The 22,195-nt window shown below is 33.6% G+C and overlaps 1 protein-coding gene across 4 annotated transcripts; it reads left to right on the top strand.

Moving 5' to 3' along the window:
* The first annotated feature begins 754 nt into the window (after nt 1-754).
* On the top strand, nt 755-18,298 carry LOC123712917 (SR-related and CTD-associated factor 4). 4 transcript variants are annotated; one of them, XM_045666293.1, is made up of 24 exons: nt 755-957; nt 1,030-1,320; nt 1,471-1,612; nt 2,002-2,054; nt 2,365-2,585; nt 2,729-2,813; nt 3,030-3,095; nt 3,233-3,354; nt 3,994-4,113; nt 4,733-4,839; nt 5,458-5,666; nt 6,157-6,348; nt 6,827-7,074; nt 8,103-8,170; nt 9,578-9,646; nt 10,572-10,708; nt 10,989-11,114; nt 12,114-12,295; nt 12,903-12,986; nt 13,959-14,075; nt 14,970-15,160; nt 16,037-16,117; nt 16,602-16,643; nt 16,788-18,298. In XM_045666293.1, exons 1-24 carry the CDS (start codon nt 922-924, stop codon nt 18,260-18,262), a joined length of 4,464 nt encoding a protein of 1,487 aa, XP_045522249.1. In that variant the 5' UTR covers nt 755-921; the 3' UTR covers nt 18,263-18,298. The 4 variants fall into 4 exon arrangements, with proteins under 4 accessions (XP_045522249.1, XP_045522247.1, XP_045522250.1 ...); XM_045666291.1 differs by having other exon boundaries at nt 756-957; nt 1,951-2,054; XM_045666294.1 differs by lacking the exon at nt 9,578-9,646 and having other exon boundaries at nt 756-957; nt 1,951-2,054.
* Nucleotides 18,299-22,195: the final 3,897 nt, after the last annotated feature.

Genomic DNA, 22,195 nt, shown 5'->3' with positions numbered 1-22,195 from the left:
GATCCAACAGACGTTGTCCTGTACACATGTCTTACATACAAATAATTCTAATAATGTAAATCATTCTCAACGTCACATGAATACACACAAAAAAATCTAATTGTGTCCAGCCGTTTAGGAGTTTAATTATAAACACGTGCACAGAAGATTTATTTATTTGCTGTATAGGTAAAAAAAACCTAAACCATCCAAGACACCACCCAAACGCATAGAACAAAATTCATTCAAATCGATCCAGCCGCTTAGCTCCTGTTACATATACACACGTATCATATATATATAAAGGCTAGATTTCTCTTGAATTTATGCTAGGTATCTTCATAAATTATACCGTATTGATATGCTAAAATATAATTAATTAAAAAAAGAAGTTTATTTTAATGAATATAAGGTCCAGAATAGTATATATATTTACAACATTTATGTTTCAATGTTGCCTTTTTATCTTAAATCTAAGAATTGTAATTATTCGTCAATCATTTAGCTCATAGTTAGTATGATAGAGTTTTAGCTAATATATAGAATTTGTTTAATATATAGTTTGGCTTGAAACATAAAGGGTTTGTTTAAAAATAAAATGGCAATAGTTTTAACTTTATGTAAATCGGATTTACGATTCGGTGACAAATAAACAGTTTCATTATCTTACACGTTTTGTATCACTCACTCACTCCTTCTACAGATGGGTTTGGCTTTGGATCAAGTCTGTCGCAAAGTATCTTCGTCTCTGTCTGTTACTGGTCTGGCGTCTGGCAAGACCGAAGCCGCTGCTTCACGCTTGGCAGTCAACAGTTGGCAACACCATACACGCCATTTTGTATTGTGAGCATGTTGATATGCTCTTAAAATGATTTTATTTCTGATTGAAGATATTTTTAATAGTTATTTAAGTTCTTGAGTGCAATAAAGTGAATTGCGAAAATGGATAAATCAGAAGTAAAAGCGTTCAACGCGGAGGTAAAAAAACAGAAAATGTCCTCCAAAATTTGTGTTTTCCGTGGCATTTTTTTAAATTCGTTTTATTTACAGCTATCCGGGTTGTACGAAAACAAGCCCCCAATTTCAAAAGCGAAGATGAGTGCTATAACAAGAGGTGCTATAAAGGCGATAAAGTTTTATAAGCATGTTGTACATAGTGTTGAAAAGTTTATACAAAAATGCAAACCAGAATACAAAGTTCCGGGGCTTTATGTGATAGATTCGATTGTGAGACAGTCAAGACACCAATTCGGCCAGGACAAGGATGTGTTTGCTCCGAGGTTTGCTAAAAATATGCAGCAAACCTTTGCTAATCTCTTCAGATGCCCTCCTGAAGATAAGGTTGGTTATATAAAGTTAACTTGTAGGTTATATTTTGTTGATTTGATAACTAATACTATGAATTATGGGATAAGATTTATTCATTTGTTACTTGATTACTTTAAAATATAGTGATGCTGTTAAAATGCATACAACATATATTTGTTACAGCGGAATATAATAAGAGTACTGAACTTATGGCAGAAGAATAATGTGTTTGGTTCTGATGTTATTCAGCCTTTATTGGATATGGCTGACCCTAATCATCCTCTACATCAGGAAATTCAACAACAGCAAAACAATGCTGCAAATGGTATAATTGTTTATATTTACTTATATTTAAAGCTAAATTTCTTGAGCAAAGCTTAAATTTCTTAATTGTTCTAATTTATTTGTTGTCTATAGTGAACCAAAATATTTTACACTTATGTACATATTTCTTAAATTTATCTTATGTTTTAGTTAAGGTTTACATGCTGTTATATTTTAATTGATTACATTATGCAGGAATTTCTTGACAGAATTTTTTCTGTCAATAAATTCACAGAAAATAATTATGAGTATGTCAATGTTCAATAAGTATGAGGCTAGATAGTTAAGATCCTGTCTTATTTGTGTTATATTCTTCATAATTTCCTATTTTGATTTTAGGGAGTTCATTAAATAATACACACAATGTCTCTGACAATAAAATATCTCCAGGCCCTGCATCGCAGCATACTCCGCATGGCTCATCACCAATGGGAGGTGATCAGGTAAAATTAGTTTTGATCTTTTAAATCATTTAATCTCTTATAATTTTATGTTTACATTAAGATAGCCAACAACTCAAGTAGTGGTGTGTGCTATTAATATAATTATAGTTATTTGTTATTACATTGAATATTAAATATTATATTCAATATTAACTTGGCTATTGGAATAATTTCTTTATGTTAAACAGGTTTCAGTCCCATGGAATTTGTTATATGGCAAATTTTACATAAGGATTAAATTATATATTAACTTATAAACTACTGATGCAGTTTAACAAGCAGTTTATACAGCATAGCTATAATTTAACAGTTCCAGGATGACTCATCTGGACCACCCCCGGCAAAGTTTAATAGAAAATTGCTCAATGATTTTGAATATGAGAGTGGGGATGACACACCTATGGCTGAATCTACTCCGCCACAACACAACCCACCACACACCAACAACCAAAATAATGTACAGCATATCCAGCATATGCAGAATATTCAGCCTCCACATCAAAGTCATAATCCAGCTGATGCTTTAGGAAGGTATAATTCATTTATTCCACACATACAGTCAAAGAAATAAATATTGTGTCAGTTATTATTTTTATATATTTAGTATTAGAGATCTAAATATAAATTAGAAGTAATGTCATTACTATGTAGTAATGTTGGCTGTTTGTTTTCAGTATCTTAACAAACCCTGAAATTATGAGGCAACTGCAGAGTTTGCAAGCTCAGATGCAGTTAGTAGCTGGGATGCAAAATATACCTGTAAGTAAAGATACATGTGCTCGCTATTAAATAATGCATGTGATACTTAAAATTAGATTAAAAAAAATACAATATAAACAAAGTTATGACTCATTTAATGATGCAACATCAGATAATTAGTTTTGGTATAAAATTATGAATTTCATTGTATGGTTGGTACTGTGGAGTTTAAAAATAGTTAAATGTTTACTTAAAAAACCAAACAATTATTTACAGAACTTAATGCCAATGATGACAGACATGCAGATGCAACAAAATCCGAATGCATCTCTTCCTTTCCTTGTAAGTATATAGTATATATATAGTATGACGTAACTTTGACGAATCAATATGGGATAAATATCTTAATGCATAACATGTGCAAGACATAACCAAATATGTTGTTTGTTTACTAGTTAATAACATTGTTTTATTCCCAGAATTCACATAATGAACAATCAATGATGCCAGAGGGCAAGGATGACATGGCAAATGAATCAGACATAGAGTTCGTAGATTCTGGTCCACAAGTCATTGAAATACCAGATGCTAATGATTCTAGGTAAGGTTATCATTATATTACTTTTAAATATAATAGGATGCAAACAGGCAGGAGGCTCACCTGATGTTAAGTGACACCTCCACCCATGGACACTCAACGATGCCAGAAAGTTCGCAAGTGTGTTGCCGGACTTTTGAGAATTGGTATGTTTTTTTTGAGCTGATGAAATAACTCGTCACAGAGTATTTCACGAGCGAATGCGGCTGTAAATGATAAATGATCTCGAATAATAAAAAAAACTTTAAAGTGCTTTTATAACAACTTAATAATCTACATATTGCAAATAAAATGGAATCTCTTTAACTGGAATGTCAAGAGAAATGCAAAAATAATTCGAGTTTTCGACTTAACAAGAACTCCGAGATACATAATGTGATTTAACTGCCGAAATTTTGGCTTACATAGGCGCGATTTCTAAATGTATTTTTCGATTTTATGTAATGAATTACATACAAGTAGAATACAAGACAATATTTATTGCAGAAGTATTTTACGTTAACACAAATGCTTTGTCGGGCGGTATTTAATTAATATACTTAGTCCAGACTGTTTTCCTAGAAAACAGAAAATTTTATTCAATAATGTCATAGTTATTGTTAAAAAATATTTTAAAATTACCTTTAAATAACTATTTTTCAGAAGTCCGTCGCCAAAGTCTCGTCGGCGTTCACGGTCCCCTCGCAGACGGAGACGATCTCGATCGCGCTCACGCTCGCCGAGACGACGGCGGGACAGAGATCGAGAAAGGGATAGAGATAGGTTTGTTATACATTATTTTATCTAATCGTATAATCAAAGCTTCTTCTTTCTGTATTCCTTACAATTACTACATGTCCCGTTTCCGACTAAAATCTCCTGCCTTGCTTTATCCTTTATTGTATTATAATGATATTATTGTATAATAATTTCGTCTTTCATAATCAATAATATTAAGATGTAATATATTTTGTTTTTAACTAGCTTATCCCTTTGTTTCCTTTTGATGTCTTTGTTTATTTTTTCTCGCGTGTAGTTTCCCAACCTTTTACTTGAAACTGGCATAAAGTTAAAACTTGTCATTATTAAAAAAAAAATAATAATCAAAGCTATGTAATTTAGATAATTAGTCCTAATCCGTTAATCTATAGGATTATTCGTTCTCTCAACTTTTGTATCTGTGGTGTTGCGACGCTTGGTTTTGGCGTCATTCATAGATTTTTATTTCATTAATTAAAAATTATGTATGTAATTGTATTTCGATCCGGCCAAGTGGTAGGCTTCATCTGATGTCTCGGACGGTCTTAGTAATTCATATATTGATTACTAACTGTAACTTTTTACAAGTTTAATTTTTTTTCTGGCAACTGCAATATATTAAAATATTTTTTTTTAATTTTAGAGACAAGGATAAGGAGAAAAGCCACAAAGAACGGGAAGCGGAGAAGGAAAAACAAAGGGAGAGGGAGAAAAAAGGTTTACCTCCAATTAAAAAAGAAAATTTAAGTGGTGAGCATTTTTTAATTTTTTCAAAAGTTTTGGTTAATTAGTCATTGTGGTTATAAGTTAATCCTTTTGCCTTATACATAATGTCTTAGCGCCTTCATAGCAAGCCACAAGACTATTTGTCCTATAAAAGTATAGAACCACAATTTGTTTTGTGTGTGTATAACATTAATTTAATCTCCCGAATTATAACGACCTTGAAAGAAAACACTTGTTTACCGGATGGAAGCTATGTATTATTATAAACTTAAATTATTTTACATAATTTTTTTTTCCGACGTTTCGCGTGCTTTACAGCGTGCGTGGTTACGGTGACTGAAGACAAAAGGTGTTGTATGTCAAAAAGTATCACAGCTGTAGGGAAACTTATAATAATTCATAGCTTCAATTCGATAAAAAAGTGTTTTCTATCAATGTGTAAAAGCTATGTTAACAAAAAGACAATACTATGTTACGACCTTATTATACGTGAATTAAATTCAGAATCGTGTTTGTTACCATGGTTACGAAGTTGATACGTTATAAAAGCAAGGTAACCATAGCAACAAAAACTTTTCTCATTTTAATCCATGTTCTGTAAGTCTACATAAATTATATATTAAGGATTTTTTTTATTTACAGTGTGCAGCACAACGCTTTGGGTAGGTCATTTGTCGAAACTGGCAACTCAGGAAGAATTGTCGGACTTATTTGGTGCTTTTGGAGGACTTGTGTCCGTAGACCTAGTTCCGCCCCGCGGCTGTGCTTTCGTAGTCATGGAGCGTCGCCGTGATGCAGCCAGGGCCAAACAAAAGCTGGATAGACATAAATTGCATTCTAAAGAAATTACTGTAAGTAACAAAAAGGTTTTTATTTTTATTATTATTGATTACAATGTATTATATTTATTATACATTAGCTGATGTAAAAAATTTGACAACTTATGGCAATTGTTAGATTTTTCTCAGTTCCTCAATAATGTTTTGTATACAGTAGTCTTGCAGTTTGCATAAAGAAAAGTTATCTTTGGATCTTATTCACCTTTAAAATAATTTAGTTTAATTTCTCCTTAACTAAAATTTGTCCTGGGGGCTTAGACAAGATGCCTTAAATTTGTATGAAACTTTGTCGACACGAACTATAATTTTAATACAAATTAAGTTTTTGATTTTCTTCATACACTACTGTTAAGGCATCTTGACTAAACCCCCTGGCCTGTTTTCCAAATTTTGGTAAGCAAAGTACACAATTAAAGTGGTTCAATTTAATTATTTCCATTTATTTTTAAAATACAAAAGGCAGTTAGTGTATAATTATTTACTTTACAATTTTGAATAATAGGTGGCGTGGGCAGCGGGTAAGGGCGTAAAGGGTCGCGAATGGAAGGACTATTGGGAAGCAGAACTGGGCGTGGCCTATCTCCCGTGGTCTGCGCTTCACGCCCGCTGGGTGCTAGGAGCGCTCTCTTTAGACGCCTTGGAGGAGGGTGGGGCTGTTGATGAAGAGACTCTTCCGCCTTGGTTGCCTCCACGGGTGAGTGAAGAGAAAATATAATATAAATATATAATAATACTAGCAGACCTGACAGACCTTATCCTTTACACAGGTCTTGAATAAATTAAAAAGGTAGTTGTTAATCTAAAAGATTCTGGAATCCCCTTGAACACATAAAAACTTTTTCAAAATCGGTTTAGGACTAGAGAAAAATTAAACTTTACATGGTTTAAGTGAAGTTACTCATAACCGCACTGAGATTTACAAATCAATGTTCTATCAAAAATATATTTGACAGCAAAACATATTAATATACTTGTTTTATTTTTTAAATATATATTATACATGTTAAAACCTCCCCTAAACTTCCTCAAATTTATTTTTACAAAAAATGAGCCTAATCGGTCCAGCCGAATTTTACAGAGACAAACACACATTAATTAATTTTTTATTTAGAATGTTTAAGAATCTTGGTAAATATTACTTACATTTTTAACATTGGCAATGTTGTTTTCAGATTATACCAAAAACCCTGCCAGATATTCCAATGATACCTGGCTTAACACCGGTATCCGGTCCAGGTATGCTCATTCCGGGGCCAGGAATGCCCGGTCCTGGCCCCATGCCGGGAATGCCCAATTTGGCCAATATGCCCAATATGCCCAACATGGCAAACATGGCCAACATGCCACCAACTAGCATGGCCATGGGTGGACCACCACCAGCGAGCATTCCCTTACCGGTTCCGAGGATGCCACCACCTGGGTAAGTGTTCATTTAACAAAAAATGACTAAGAACATTTAATATACATATATTTCAAAATTGGGTCAACACAGCAATCATGTTATTATTATATGTTGTAATCTATATTATAAAGTAAAGAACTTGTTACAAAACAAATGAAAAAAAAAAACAGTGGCGCTACAACCTTTTTAGGTCTAGGCCTCAAATTTCTGTATGATCATTTACCAACTAATAGGCAAGTAGGTGATCCTGTGCCTGACACACGCCGTTGATTTTTTGGGTCTAAGGTTTTCTGACGATGTTTTCCTTCACCGTTCGAGCGAATGTTAAATGCGCACATAGAAAGAAAGTCCATTGGTGCACAGCCGGGGATCGAACCTACGGCCTCAGAGAGTCGCACGCTGATGCCACGAGGCCGAGACGGCTGTTTTACAGAACAATTACTAAACAAATTTTAAGTCATATTAATGTTTGAATGTGTTTTATTATATATAATAATTTTACCAATTAATGAAAACAATAAAAGGACAGTTCACATAGCATGGGCTATTCAAAAAGTTAATAAGATAGTATATTTTAAAACTATTATTTACAAAACGATTATGTCTTGAAGCTATATTTTTTTAAGTTGATTTTTATAAATCATAGTATTGTCTAAAATAGCTTTTACACATTAAGAAAAACACTTTTTGAACGGAATAAAGCTATGTATTATTATTATAAATACAGATAACACAACTTTCTCTGCAGGTGTGATACTTTTGACATGTAACACCTTTTGTCTTCAGTCACTGTGACCACGCACGCTGAAAAGCACGCGAAACGTCGGAAAATATTGAAATTTAGAATTATGTAAATAATTATAAGTTTTTAATAATAATACATAGCTTTAATCCGTTCTAAAAGTGTTTATCTTAATTTATAAATCATGTAAAAAATAAAATTATTTCTTTTAGTCCGAATCTTATTGTATCTCCGGGGTTTAAAGTCTTTTGAACCTTTAGTAGACTAAACTCCTATATACTTTTTAACATAATTTATTTTTTAGAATGGGTCCTGGTTTGCCTGCGGGTATGCCTCCAGGGATGAGACCTCCGATGCCTGCGCCGTTACCAGGTAAATCTATAACTGTATATATATACATACATTTAAATGATTTAAAGTGGTTCCAGGGTCAAGCTAAATATAATAGACACATATTTTGACTTGAAATAATAACTTATAAAATGTAAAGTATTAAATATGATAAGTAACCATAGAGTGTGTCAATGGTATGGGCTAAAATGGCGCACTACTTAAATTTATGACAAAAAATCGTTATTACATAAATAGTATATTTTCTAATGTTGTCATATCTTCGTAGTGTAACGAAACTTTTAGTCTGCGTAAATATTTTATATTCGCATTTTATTTATGCACAAAACAATAGATAGTAATAATAAGCCTTTAATCATCCACATCTTATTGACATACATTTAACCAAAATAGATATAATATATAGATAGATAGATGCGGCCCCTGTCCGGGAGGTCTCCAACTTTTACCATTCCCACAGTATACATTTATTCCGCTGGTAAACGATGAAACCTGTGTGTGGACTATAGTCTATGGTCTAGTGTGACTTGGCAGAATCTTTTTTCATAATTAACGGTGTAATTGTTATGTGTATGAATAAGATTTGAGAAAATATTACTGTACTAGTGCTTTGATTTCCCAAATGGTTCACGGAAGACTCTACGTTGGCGTGACAAAACAAGGGGCCCATAATTAGCAAGGCACGAAAATTTAAAAAAAAAACAACAAATATAAAAATGTTCTTTTAATTAATTAACCAATATATCTTTTTTTTTGGATAATTATTATTTCGTCGTTGGAACTCAGCTGGAACTGATTTTCTATATCTTCACATATTTCGAGTGGGAATGTCGATGGAAACCAGAACTAGCAAAATTTTGAAAGTTAAACCTCGGCATTAGCGAATTTTACTATTTTATGTTTCTTAATTCTATTAGTCAAAATATATAAAGGATTGCATATAAAATTCCATCGTTCGATATCGAAAAAAACCTTATTATAATACTATAATAAGGTTTTTTATATATACATATACGTGAGTAATTCATATTTAAATAAAACTTTAACGTTGGGTTTAAGAAGTTTTATACATTTATAACGTAAAGTTTCTCGCTTATGACAATTTCTATTAAGTACTCAACTGGAATTAAACACAATTAAACGTAAAATAAGTTTTATGTAATCGTGTTCATATTTAATTATATATATAATATTTACTATATTATATATATTTATAATGTGGTAAACATTATGTACATTATTCGAATCCACGAACACGAACAGCACTGTTTGTGGTCATGTATGTATATGATAATTTGTTTGCTTCAATCCTAACTTAGTTGATACTTTGTTTAATGCGAAGCAATTGATTCGGGTTGGTAGAATTCTTACGAAACAACCACAAACCCTTATGTTAAACATGCATTTTATTCTATATTAAATATGCAGGAGTACAAGGAGAGGGATCGCTCTTAGGTTTTCCGCCATCTTTGCCGCCACACACATTACCACAACCCGGTAATAACTATTTTATATTCTTATCTATGTATTTACTATCTATGAACACATGTATTTAATCTCATGCACCTAATCCTAATATTTATTAACGCAAAGCAACGATAAGAGCTACGCTAGGTTGTAATTCGTCTACAGACTTGTCTATTCCAACCACAGAGACTTGACACGATACGTCTTTTTGTTTGACCAATTACAATTCAGCTAAGCAAGCCATTTTTCTCACTGTGACTTGTTAAATTGTAACTGCGCCGGATTTGATAGCTTGGCCGATACTATTTGTAAAATTATAAAAAAGGAAATTTTTTCTTAATATTGGCTATACCTGAATGTTCACTTAAGTATTTCCAATTATGTATAGTCTTATAACATATTTGTAGTCGAACTTGCCTTCATCTGTGCCTTTACAAATGACCGATATACATGTAATAAGATATCTACCGTGATTTATTTATGTGGGTAAGTCTAGACGAAACTAATTTTTAACAATTCAATTCTCGTACAGGGAATGGGCTATTTGGCAAGAATAAAAAAAACATAAAACCTACAAATTTTAAGATTTAATTGTTAAGTTATAATTCATAATTTCAAGAACGCGCCAAAACACATCTCTAGACAAGATGGCGTCCCATTAATCTCCATTGTAAACACGTTTACAAAAATATTTTTTTTACGAAAAAATTAAAAAATATTATTATTAGGAATAGTCCAGTGTATTAGCAATAGAGAGGCAGAGATATGTTGATGATGTTGACAATTTAATTTAATTTTTCGTAAAAATATCAATTTATGATAGCTGATACAGATTACTCTCAATAACACTTTACTATAAAAAAGTTGTGTCAGATAGCCCTACATTGTGTGGTACGAAAATTTATTATAAGATTAAACCATTTTAGTTGTACTTATTTAAATAATATGTTATCAGGTATGGTGGGAAGTTTTCTCGGTGGGTTAATGGGAATGGGAGTAGGCGGACTAATGTTGCCTCTTCATGCGCACGCGCATGCGCAACTTAATGCGCAGCCGCCGCAGCCGCCACAGCATACGCAGCCGCCGATTCAGGTTTGATTATATCAAGTGACTTAGTTTAGCATACATAGAAATATAGATTTTTGACTTTTAATCTATGTTAAGTGTTTTTATAATTTTCTAATACTATCTGGGACAATACATTTTTCGTTCCGAATCTAAATAACGGCAGTTAAATTAGATATAGATAACAAAAAAAAAATTGTTTAATTAATTATTTCAAAAACTCTCAAAGTCTGACTAAATTTGTGTCTCCATTTATTCTCTATTAAAGTAAATGTTCAACAAAATTCACATTTTCTAACTTTGACAGTTACAACAGCAGCAACAATCTGAAGTGACCGGTGCCGACGATGCAATGGAACTGGACACGGAAGATCACCTCGATCAGACCGATAACCACATCGACGCCACACCTTCGAACATGCTGCCGGATCAGGTAATAGATCAAATGGAAAAATAAGTTTCAGCGCCTGCGACTGACTTCAAGAAAAGAGCGTACCAATTCCTGTTAGGTCGCCAACGCACTTGAGTGCCCTCTGGAATTAAAAGTGTCCATGGGTGGGGGAAACTCCTGTCCGTTTGCATCGTTTTATAAAATATAAAACGAAAGTGATTCTGATATTTTGATTTTTATACCACGTTATCCCAAGTTTGCGATGGGTTGTGTTGTCGTTTCAGCCTGTCGATATCCACTGCTGCTTCAAATCGTGAAACAATAATTAAATCGTTTTTTAAAAGAAACAAAGTATTAGCCAGCTGTATTTTATTTATGGTGGACATTTCGGTATAAGTTTGAGCTGGTCTTTCTTTAAAGTAATGCGTAAAATCGTATGTAGTCAATACGATGTAATCGTACGATTGTATGATTTTGGCTAAGTTCTGGAGAAGTTCCATCCTCGAATGTCTAACTTTTAACTATTTTTAAGCTACACACAATAGTAATTAAATATTCTTAAGTTCTTTCAATCGTATCATTGAATAGACGTTTCTCACGTCCCATCAATCGCCTAGAAACAGAAAAAATATCCTTTAGATTTAGTAAATGAATTTTCAGTATCAAATTTTTTACAACAAAACATGAGCTAAATATACTATCGTGTCAATATTATGGTAACTATTTTTACATGGAAACTTAACTATAGACTACCTATATTTTATATTAAAACTGTTAGCAGGGTGTGGTTGTAATTGAATAATCATTTAATTGTTGAATTAGTTTTATTGTTAATATAGCAGAGATTTCAATTGGTACAGCCAGTTTATCAAAGTTATAAATAAATAAAGTAATTGAGTATAGAGTATAAACTCATTGCAGTGTCGTTCGAGAAACCACAGACTACACAATATCGACAAAGTAGAGCGAGCCAATTTTATTTTTAACAAAAATATATAAATTTTACCCTTTTCTTATGAGTATTTTTTTTATCTTCATCAGTTACAAGCGCTCATGTCTAAGCCGCCACCAGCATTTAATAGCTTTGAACCGCCGCCCGGCTTCAATCCGGAAGGATTTGATGCGAGTCAACCACCCCCTGACGATAAAAGAGATGAAGAAAGACGTGATCGTGATAGAAGAGATCGGGATAGAGATAGAGACAGACGTGGAGACAGAGACAGGTATACAATTTATTTGATGTTTTATATAAAAACTAGCTGACCCGGCAAACGTCGTCTTGCCATGTATATAATTTATATAGGAAACATTTTTATAGTTAAATAAAAATAACCTATCTACTATAGTTAAAAATAGGCGTTGATCGTAAAGGGATTGTATGTATTTTTGTATGTTGTATCATAAAAAAGTAAAAACAGAATGTTTTGTCTGAAAAATAAAAAAATAAAAATTTGGAGTGGACACCCCTGATCTCTTAGGGGTTTGAAATATAGATAGTAGCCGATTCTCAGACTTGCTGAATATGCATAAAAAAATTCATACGAATCCGTCGAGCCGTTTCGGAGGAGTATGGGAACGAACATTGTGACACGAGAATTTTATATATGTAGATAATATTGCTAATTAAAAACTGAATTTTTGTGCCTGATTACTTCTATCTATTTATTTATTTAAGCGTTGATGAATCTTTTTTTGATGAACTCAGGACATTTATAGACTGGATCTATTTCAACCATTAAGTTTAATTTCTCATTTGATTATTTACAGTAATAAATGAGTAACCCGATACTTGTTCAGGTAACATAAATAATAATCCATACTATCTAACAGGCGAGATGGAAGAGATGTAAGAGAACGAGATAGGCGAGACAGGAGAGAAGGTGACAGAAGAGGAGATGGGCGCGACAGAGAAGGGTATGTTTGATAGAACTTTTTTGAATTTTGACAAACCCGTGGTCTTGGCTTCAGATTGTATCTGTTTTCTTGTTTTTTATCATAGGCAACTAGGTGATGAGCCTTTCGTGTCTGACAAACGCCGTCGACTTTAGACTTGCTAGTTTTTCCACCATGTCTTCTTTCACAGTATGAACAAGTATTATGAAAATTGACAGAGAAATCCATGAATGCACAGCCTAGAAACATCACGATCAGCCAACTAACTTAATTAGCTGTTCAATCAACAGCCTATCCTCTTAACTAAACAGGGCTGTTTAAGTAGCGGCCTGAAACATATTTAGCCAGTTGATCGAACAGCTAGGCAAATGACTCAAACACGAACCGAAACTCTTCAAACTGTCAATATGGCGTCGGCAAACTACAACTTCGATGGTGTTTACCAAAATTTCATGGAAAACAACAATCACTAAACACGTGAAAGAGTGTTGTGACAATATGAATGTGAATATAGCTGTAATTGACTCAAACAATGTATTACTCTATCGTACGAATGGTCTAAGCATTGGCCAACCAGTTTATTAATTGTTGTTACAAAAGCTACGGCTGGATATCTTTCAGGCCGCTAGTTAAACGGCGCTGTTTAGTGAAAAGGCTAGGTTGTTAATTGAACGGCTTTTGAAGCTAGTTGGCTGTGAAATATATATCAACAATTATGAAATATAATACTAATAAAGCAGTTTCATTAATTCTATTTTATTATGTGTAGTTATTACACAATTAATATGCTAAGTCGATTGAACTAATAATATGAATAAGCAAAAGGCAGGGAAATCCAAAATTACAAAACGTCAACAAATGTCAACATTGGATTTGGTGTTGTTATTTTCTTCTGGTACTTCACTTCTGGTACTTTATTATTTCTACAGTTAGTTAATGAAACGATTATTACTAAAATTCCAACTTGAATAAATATACAATATGTTTGTATAGTAACCGGGAACGTGATGATCGTCGAGATAGAGATCGTGATAGAGGAAGAGAGAGAAGAGATCGAGACCGGGACAGGGATAGAGAAAGAGATCGATTCAATAACCGGGAAAACAACGCGTAAGTTCAATGTTACTAAACTTTAGTCCCCTATTTAAAATTATATTTCAATTTCCTTTTATATTTACATCACTTATTTTTTTTATAGCAATAGTTTTAACTTTATGCCAGTTTCAAGTATCTTCTTTTGTTAATATAATTTTAAATATATTATTTTTAGTCGAACGAACGTCAAGTTTAAATCTAGTTTGAAGTCTGTCCATTTTATCCGTGTGACGTTTGACATATTTTTAGTGTTTAAGGCAAGGTTGTTACTTGAGTTACCAATTAGAATTCCGACTAGATATTTAATTGGTCATGTAAATTAATGTTTGCTTACGTAAATATTTATTTCCGTCGGGAAGTAGAAGAAATTTAATATATGTAATGCGTTACATCTAATTGACCTTTGGACTTATATATTTATATAATAATTAGAGTGTATACTTATAAGTGTACTAGTGAGGTTTCCTGAGGTACTAGGAACTTACCGGTTATATTTACCAAAATCAAAGGTCCCGGCTGAATTCTATTGTATTAGGTATTTAATAATAACGTCATCGGTTGTTACGACTATCGGTTTTTACGACCAAATGTGGGTAGTTCCTACGATGTCGTTATAACAGATTTTGACTGTATATTATTATTACCATACCCCCCCCACTGAATAATTGTTAGCTACTTACCAATTATACAGTGACTCCGTAGTGTGTGAACTAGATAAATTTTGACGCACCCTATTCCTCATGAATAAAGTTTTTACTCTTATTATTGTATATTATTAAGAAAGTTTCATTTTAAACTTTTAGCATTGGAAGCATTATAAGGACATATTCCAAATATCTTTTTGCGTCTTATCTTAGCAATCCGTGATTGTTATGAGGCTAGCTTACTAATGTTAATCGTTATATTTAGTGAAAGAATTCGTGACAAATCGCCGCGCAACGAGCAAAATGAGAAAAGTCTTCAAGAGCGTTTATGGGAGATGGCTAATGGGAAACCGGATAAGGGAGATGAGAGAAACCTGGAGGAAGCAGGAGATGAGTCGGCCCAATCTGATATTCCTCCATTGCCAGACCGACCAGAAAATCACCAGCTTGATAAGGGTAAGAATTAAATTATTACATTTTTAGGTCTAAAAACTCCATATTTTAATAATATATGGTATTCACTTAAACGGGCAAAATATCTAATAATATTACATACATTTTAGTTCAATTATTTTCCGTAAACAAGTATTTTTCCTGTAAATAAACAAATACATATTTAAACTAAATTTGGTATAAATCTAATTCAAAAGTGTTTTGCGTACACAAGGGATGTATAACACATTGATTCGCATTTGTTGCTACAAATTCCTTTCATAACTACGTAATTAAAAGAATTGGAAAGAAAATTTACAGGTAAACTATAATTTTAAAAGTTTGCATCAGAAAATCCAGAATATATTTACATGTGCGACTGGAAGTGTAAAGCAACACCTAAACAAAAAAGCGAGCCTTACCTTCAAGTACTTAAAATTTTGTCTTTTTGGTAGTTCTGGAGATTGCTACAAAAACATAGCTTTTCGATTTCTTTTCTTACAAAAAGATATTCGTTCTAATGAAATTCTACAAAAATCTAATAAGTGAGTTAGCTTAAATAATATAATTTGTACCAATTCTGAATCTTTATTTACGTACGTACTTACTTAAATTACGATTTAAGCTGTATTTTATTTCACACCTAACTCACTTCAAATCAGTGTAGGCCTACTGGCTAGAGCGTGCGCCTCCACCCGGAGATCGTGCGTTTGAATCACGGCTGTGCACTAATAGATTTTATACCCAAAATTGACGCCGTCTTTCAAGCATGTATATTAAGAAAAATCAATGATCACGAAATAGATACAGAAATTTCCGGTCAAAATCTGAAACAATAGGTTGCTATTTTTGTTATATACTTGGCGAACACATGAGTAGGAATTGTATTAAATATTTCAGGAAGCGAACCTACAGAGGATAATGAGGGCGGATGGACGCAGGTGCCGCCTCCAAGACAAATTCCGCCGGGTTTCCGTGCTGGTGAGTCATAAATACGATTTCATAAAGACTCATTTATTTTATTTATTTATTCACAAAAATACATACACTATTACAATACTCAGCCAATACTGTAATGACGAAAACATTAAATATAATAAATTATACGCAATATCGCTATTGTGTACTCACTCTGCGAATATATAAAGATGTAGATATTGTCAGAGACTGCATTCAGTAGGCGCAATGTCTTTGTTAACGGGGTTTTGTGATAATTTCAGCAATTTTTTGTTGATATAGTTGAAAGCATTTGTATAAATAATTTAAGTAAAATAATGTAGGAACAGTTATTTTTTCTTTCTTTTCGTTTGGAGTTTACACTGTATTTGTATTACTATAAGCGGCTATAAGCGGGGGGCTGTTATTATTAATTACATGTGCACTTCCTTTACTATAATTTAATATGATAATATTTAGAATGTAATTTTGTTTATGATAAAGAAATATAAGCAAATTTACTTTGCAGAACTAAGAATGAGGGGCCCTCCGCTCAGACCACCCAATAGAGGTACGATTACAGTTCCTGAATATAGTTGTTTAGATTGAATACTTTAATTAATGATTATACACTGATAAGCACGAGTTTACAAGTAAATACACGGCTATACATTAATATTTCCAAAGCCATAACCTTTACCTTGTTAAATTTCAGGATCGTGGATGGAACAAGGACCCGGTGGTCCAGGAGGGCCGGGGCCGTTTGGTCCAAGGTTTAGTATGGGACCACCGTTTAATAGACCGCCTTTCGAAGGACCGGGTCCTATGTTTGAAAGACCACCGTTCAATCGAATGTCATTTGATAATAGGCCGCCTTTTGATGGTCCACGACCACCTTTTGACGGTATGAGACCACCGTTTGATGGGCCCAGGCCGCCATTTGACGGACCGAGGCCGCCGTTTGACGGCCCCAGACCTCCATTTGATGGCCCGAGACCTCACTTCGATGGTCCTAATGCACGTCCTCCATTCGATGGACCGAGACCCCATGGACCTCGGCCCCCCTTCGATGGCCCTAGGCCGCCTTTCGATGGCCCCAGGCCACCCTTCGATGGCCCCAGGCCACCCTTCGATGGCCCCAGGCCACCCTTCGATGGCCCGAGGCCGCCCTTCGATGGCCCCAGGCCTCCCTTTGATGGACCAAGGCCTCACTTTGATGGCTCTGGACCCAGACCGCCTTTTAGCGGGTCTAGACCGCCTTTTGACGGTCCTCGTCCGTCATTCGATGGGCACCGGCAATACGATGGCTTCGATGGAGAAAGGCCGTTTGATGGCCCAACTGAGTATCGAAATAGAAGATTTGAAGACAGAGAACAGTTTGATAGAAATTGGAATAGGGAAAGGGACCGAGAATGGGACAGAGATAGAAGAAATGAGTGGGATGACAGAAGGCGCGATAGAAGAAGTGGAGGAAACGTAGAACACGAAGACCGGTTCAGAAATGATAGGAGAAGGAATAATGACGACAGAGGGCGGCCGCGTGATGAGAAACCCAAAGAAGACAAACCATCGAAAGATGATAAATCTACTAAAGAGGATAGATCATCTAGAAGAGATAAAGATAGAAAATCTAGATGGGGAGCAGCTGAGGAGACAAGTCTACCAAGTGAAGAACAAAGTACAAATGATCAAATAGATAATCAAAATGAAAATGTCGTTGAAACTAGTCTAAGTGAGCATGTGGAAGATAGTAACATCAGTAATAAAAACAATTTAGAAGAAGTAAATGAAAATAATGTTATTAATGAAGAGAGTAGTTTAGAAAAACCATTTAATTCAGAGGTTCCTTATTCGCAAGAGTCAAACGGTAATCGTAGCAATGACGAATATGAAAATAAGGAAGACAGTTGTGTTGGAAACAACGAAATTAATGAAGAAGCAAAGGAGAGTAATGTTGCACTGAGTCTTTACGATGCAAGTGATGACGTACAACCTGCCTTTTCAGTTGCAAAAGAAGAAAATCAAGTGCAAAACGATCGAGCCATATCAGAAAGTAATGATAATGAACCCATATCAGAAAAAAACGACAACAGTGATGATATAATTAATGAAAAATGTGTTCAAGAGATCAAAGCAAATGAACCATTGGAGAAACCTGAAACGAAAGAATGTAAAGGGGGAAATGATTGACGTCGGCGAATAAAGTTCGGGTATTTCCAGTGGAATTGATTCGGGTGACGCGAACGGGCACACAGCCCTTACGAAACACGGTTACGCAGTGTTGCCAGGTCTTTGTTAGTTTCTGTGTCCGGACTAGATTCGATAACTTTGTGACAAAGTTTTGCTGTTTTTTATTTAAAAATTTATTTTGTTAATATTATGAGTTGATTGTCATAAAATGACAACGTTTTTGTAGATCTGGCGGCACTGGCCAGCTGCAAATAGATTTTAACGCAGATTTATAACGCCAAAGATAATTTTATACAATATACGATTGAAATAAAAAGAGTGCCTTATTGGTGTTTTGTTTCTGCGGCGACGAAGAGGAACCCGCCTGGGCGCTCAAGTCGAGTGACCCGGGCCAGGTACGGTTGCTATGTTGATATTATTATCTTGCGCACGTTGACAACACTTCCACAGCGTTAAAATATACATAAAACTCTTAAGAAAATGAATGTTGTCGACGAGCGTAAAATGTTTTTTAAATTGTGTTGGAGTGACGCATGTCAACTTTTATATACAATAATCCATTCCGACATAATTATATCACAAGCAATGTGTGCAAAGGCCTCGACGACGCTCGTGTTACCCGAATCAACACTGGATTAGAAGAACTCTTACTCGAAGAAATTACGGATTTCCCAAAGTTAATTGTATAATAAAATAAATATAATTAGTGTATATCGACGTACCTCACGTCTAATTATTTTTTTTTGTATCTTAATCTACATAGGCTTGTCCTATAATTTATACAATGTTTAGACTACTATTTAATATAGTTATGATCAATTTCGTTTCATATTATGGTGAAGGTAGAAGTTTTATTTTTTATTGCATGTCTTAGACTCTAACAAATTTAATTCTATCTATAAGCTGGTACAATTATTTGAATATAAAACATTAATTGTTCACTTAATGTAAAATATAGTTATGATAAATTTATATAGCGGGCTTCTTTATTTGATTATAATAATTGTAAGTTAACGGATGACGGTGTAGTTAGAAATTTAATGCATGCTTATAAATGTTTGTCAATTTTTGCTTAAATAAAAAAAATGTGTAAAAATTCATCGAGATCTTTTTTTAAAGAAAGAGTGGTAACGAACTGCCTCGCCGAAGTGTCATTTGCACACATTGTTATTTTATTTCAGCAGATTAGTCGTGATTTCCTTGCAGCAATTTCGGGTCTCGAAATTATGATTTGGGCATTTTCAATATGTGCAGGGCAGCGACACATGACAGACATTCACCGATTGAAGCGATTAATCTTTTCAGCACTAGGTTCATGCAATTCATTCTGTAAATTTTTGTTTTTAAGACAATGTAAAACATGGTTATTGCTTGCACGTAGTTTAGCGTGCTTTTGATTACTCTGATTATTTCGTATCGATACATGTACCTTCATTATGAACATCCTCATCTATTTAAAGAAAACTCTTTAACGGGTTGAAGCTATGTATTATTATAAACTTATAATTATTTTACATAATTTTAAATTTTACCCGTTTTAAAATTATGTAAAATAATTAAAGTTTATAATAAATCAGCTGCAATCCGTTAAAAAAAGTGTTTTCTTTAAATGTGTAAAAGTTAGGTTAATAAAAGACAATACTATGCTCATCTATCAATCTCAATCAATCAAATAATCTTCAGTTACAATTACCCAATTTAAAAAATCTATTGACAAATATATTAATAATAATGTATGTAATGATTGATTATTTAATAATATTATTAAAAAGTTCCTAGATCAAAAAATTAAGGATTACTATCACTTTTTTATAATACACAAACAGATTTATATGAATGTGTAGATAGGGTTTGTAGAAAATACAAAAATACGCGATGAAAATCGGTTGATGTAACTATTTACATATAAGTAGAGTTGTGGAAAAACAGATAATAATGTAAAAACCTTGCTAGATCAAAAGGCCAGGCCATATAATTCATAATATTGATATTTTCTTTGGTACAATGGTTATAAAACTAATCGAACGTGTATCTATGCGTACTTGTATGAGCGTATGAAAGCATCCAGAACCGTATGATAGGTAATTATGAGATTTTTATTGATAATACGTACGATGTAACACTGCTATCGTACATATACGATAATTTCCACTGTGATGCATTTTATAATTACAACGATAGCCAATGCAATAAATAACAGTACATTTAATCAAATCATTGCGTTACTTTCCAATATTGATCGCCTTTATTTTAGACAATTTACTGCCCATACGCAAGATGAACGCCAAATTCCTATGCACCTTTTTACATAAATTTTTTTAAGACTTCGAAAAGTTGAATCTGGTTTTAATTGTATGTACTTCTAAGTATTTAATTTCCGTCACTCCTGTATCATTGATGCCATAATTAAAAAGGATCGGGGACGTTCAAAGAATTTTTGATATTTAATGGGAGTCCATTTCTTTCTGACCAATTTAACACATACTTAGTCAATATCACGCTGCAAACGCAAACCATCTCTCACTCTACAAACAGGGAGTGACGGTTTAAAATAATTTGTGAACAGTAGACACCTAGCATCGTCTACTACCTTGAGCAGGTCTATAACATTATTAAAAGTTCTAATGGCCCCAAAGTACTGCTTTGTTACATCAAACCTGGAAAAACTTTTTTTAACCACTTTAGTCATGTTACGTTTGTTAATTAAGATCAACGGTCGACGGGTGAAGCGACGGAAATCTACTGATAACTGAGCACTGCTTGAACTACGGTCCTGAAAGATACAAGAAAGAGAATTTACAGACTGACTTCATGTCATAGAGTAGAAAAGTCCAGTCATTCTAGACAGACATGAAATGTCATTTTGTAGACGACAAACAATTAGCCGCTATGGGAAAGACAAAGGCATATATCGTCTTTATTAGCACAATAAAATAAAACACCGTTGTCTCCGATTAAACAGAGAATTGTTTTTGTCTTGGCTATGCCCGCGCCAGTCATTAAGTCAATCGATTATGTGTATACATTAATCTTCCATCTAAAATGTATGACAATTGAAGTAAACATAAGTGTTAAAAAAAAATCAATAACATACAAGATAAAATAAGGACACAATAAAATAAGCAGAAAATTTTGATAAAGTAGAAAAAAAAATATCAGCAAAACAGCGAATTAGGTTCGAGATGCCTATCTCGCCTACCCAACAATGCTTTCTCTAGAACCGATCAGTCCACTACCGAATATATCCAGCTCCGTATAAGCTCTGTTCAATTCGTTAAAATCGCGAAGAATTCGGGTGCTTGGGCTCCTAGGTTGGTTTTTGTAGAAGGAATTTGGAAAATTTTGCTGATTTAAGACCCAGGGAATAATTAAGGGACGACAATTTTGATATCTTGTAAGAGGTCACTGCTCTTTATATGATTATTTTTTATTAGCAGTTTATATAAGAAGGTAACACCGGCTAAAGTTCTATATTCTATGTGATATCATATTAAATTTTTTAAGTCGTTGATGGTACGGGTGGGTTTTGGGTGTTTATTATAATATTAATAATAATAATCGTTTATTTGCGGCATATATAAATGGCCATGCAGATGTCATATAAATTTTTACAATGTCTTAGTAAGAACATAAAATAATCTCAAAGTTAAATTATTTACAATCGGTCAAATCTATGGTCCAAATATTCGCCTAGGCTATAAAGGCACATAGCTTTTAAAAATTTAATCACCTTCCCCTTGAAAGAATTACATGACAGTGATCTATAACTTCTAGGAAGATGATTAAACAGTTTTATAGCGTAACAATATTTGTATACCAACTCTACCACGATGGAGCATGCAGAGACCCACAGCCGTGTTGATCCCTCGGTATATAAAGGCAAGGATACCTCCTACGTGTTTTTTCTTTTCGAGCAAGTAATTTTATTAAGGA

This window comes from Pieris brassicae, chromosome 8 (genome assembly GCF_905147105.1).
Source record: "Pieris brassicae chromosome 8, ilPieBrab1.1, whole genome shotgun sequence".
In the NCBI taxonomy this organism is placed as follows: Eukaryota; Metazoa; Arthropoda; class Insecta; order Lepidoptera; family Pieridae; genus Pieris; species Pieris brassicae.
The sequence above is the reverse complement of the archived record's forward strand: the minus strand, read 5'-3'. Positions and strand labels throughout refer to the sequence as shown.

Bases quoted from the DNA above. Each gene is read 5' to 3' on its own strand.
- LOC123712917 (XM_045666291.1), top strand. From the start codon at position 922: ATGGATAAATCAGAAGTAAAAGCGTTCAACGCGGAG. The intron at 12,987-13,958 runs GTATGTTTGATA...ATGTTTGTATAG, and splicing joins GATGGGCGCGACAGAGAAGG to TAACCGGGAACGTGATGATC. The intron at 16,644-16,787 runs GTACGATTACAG...GTTAAATTTCAG, and splicing joins GCTCAGACCACCCAATAGAG to GATCGTGGATGGAACAAGGA.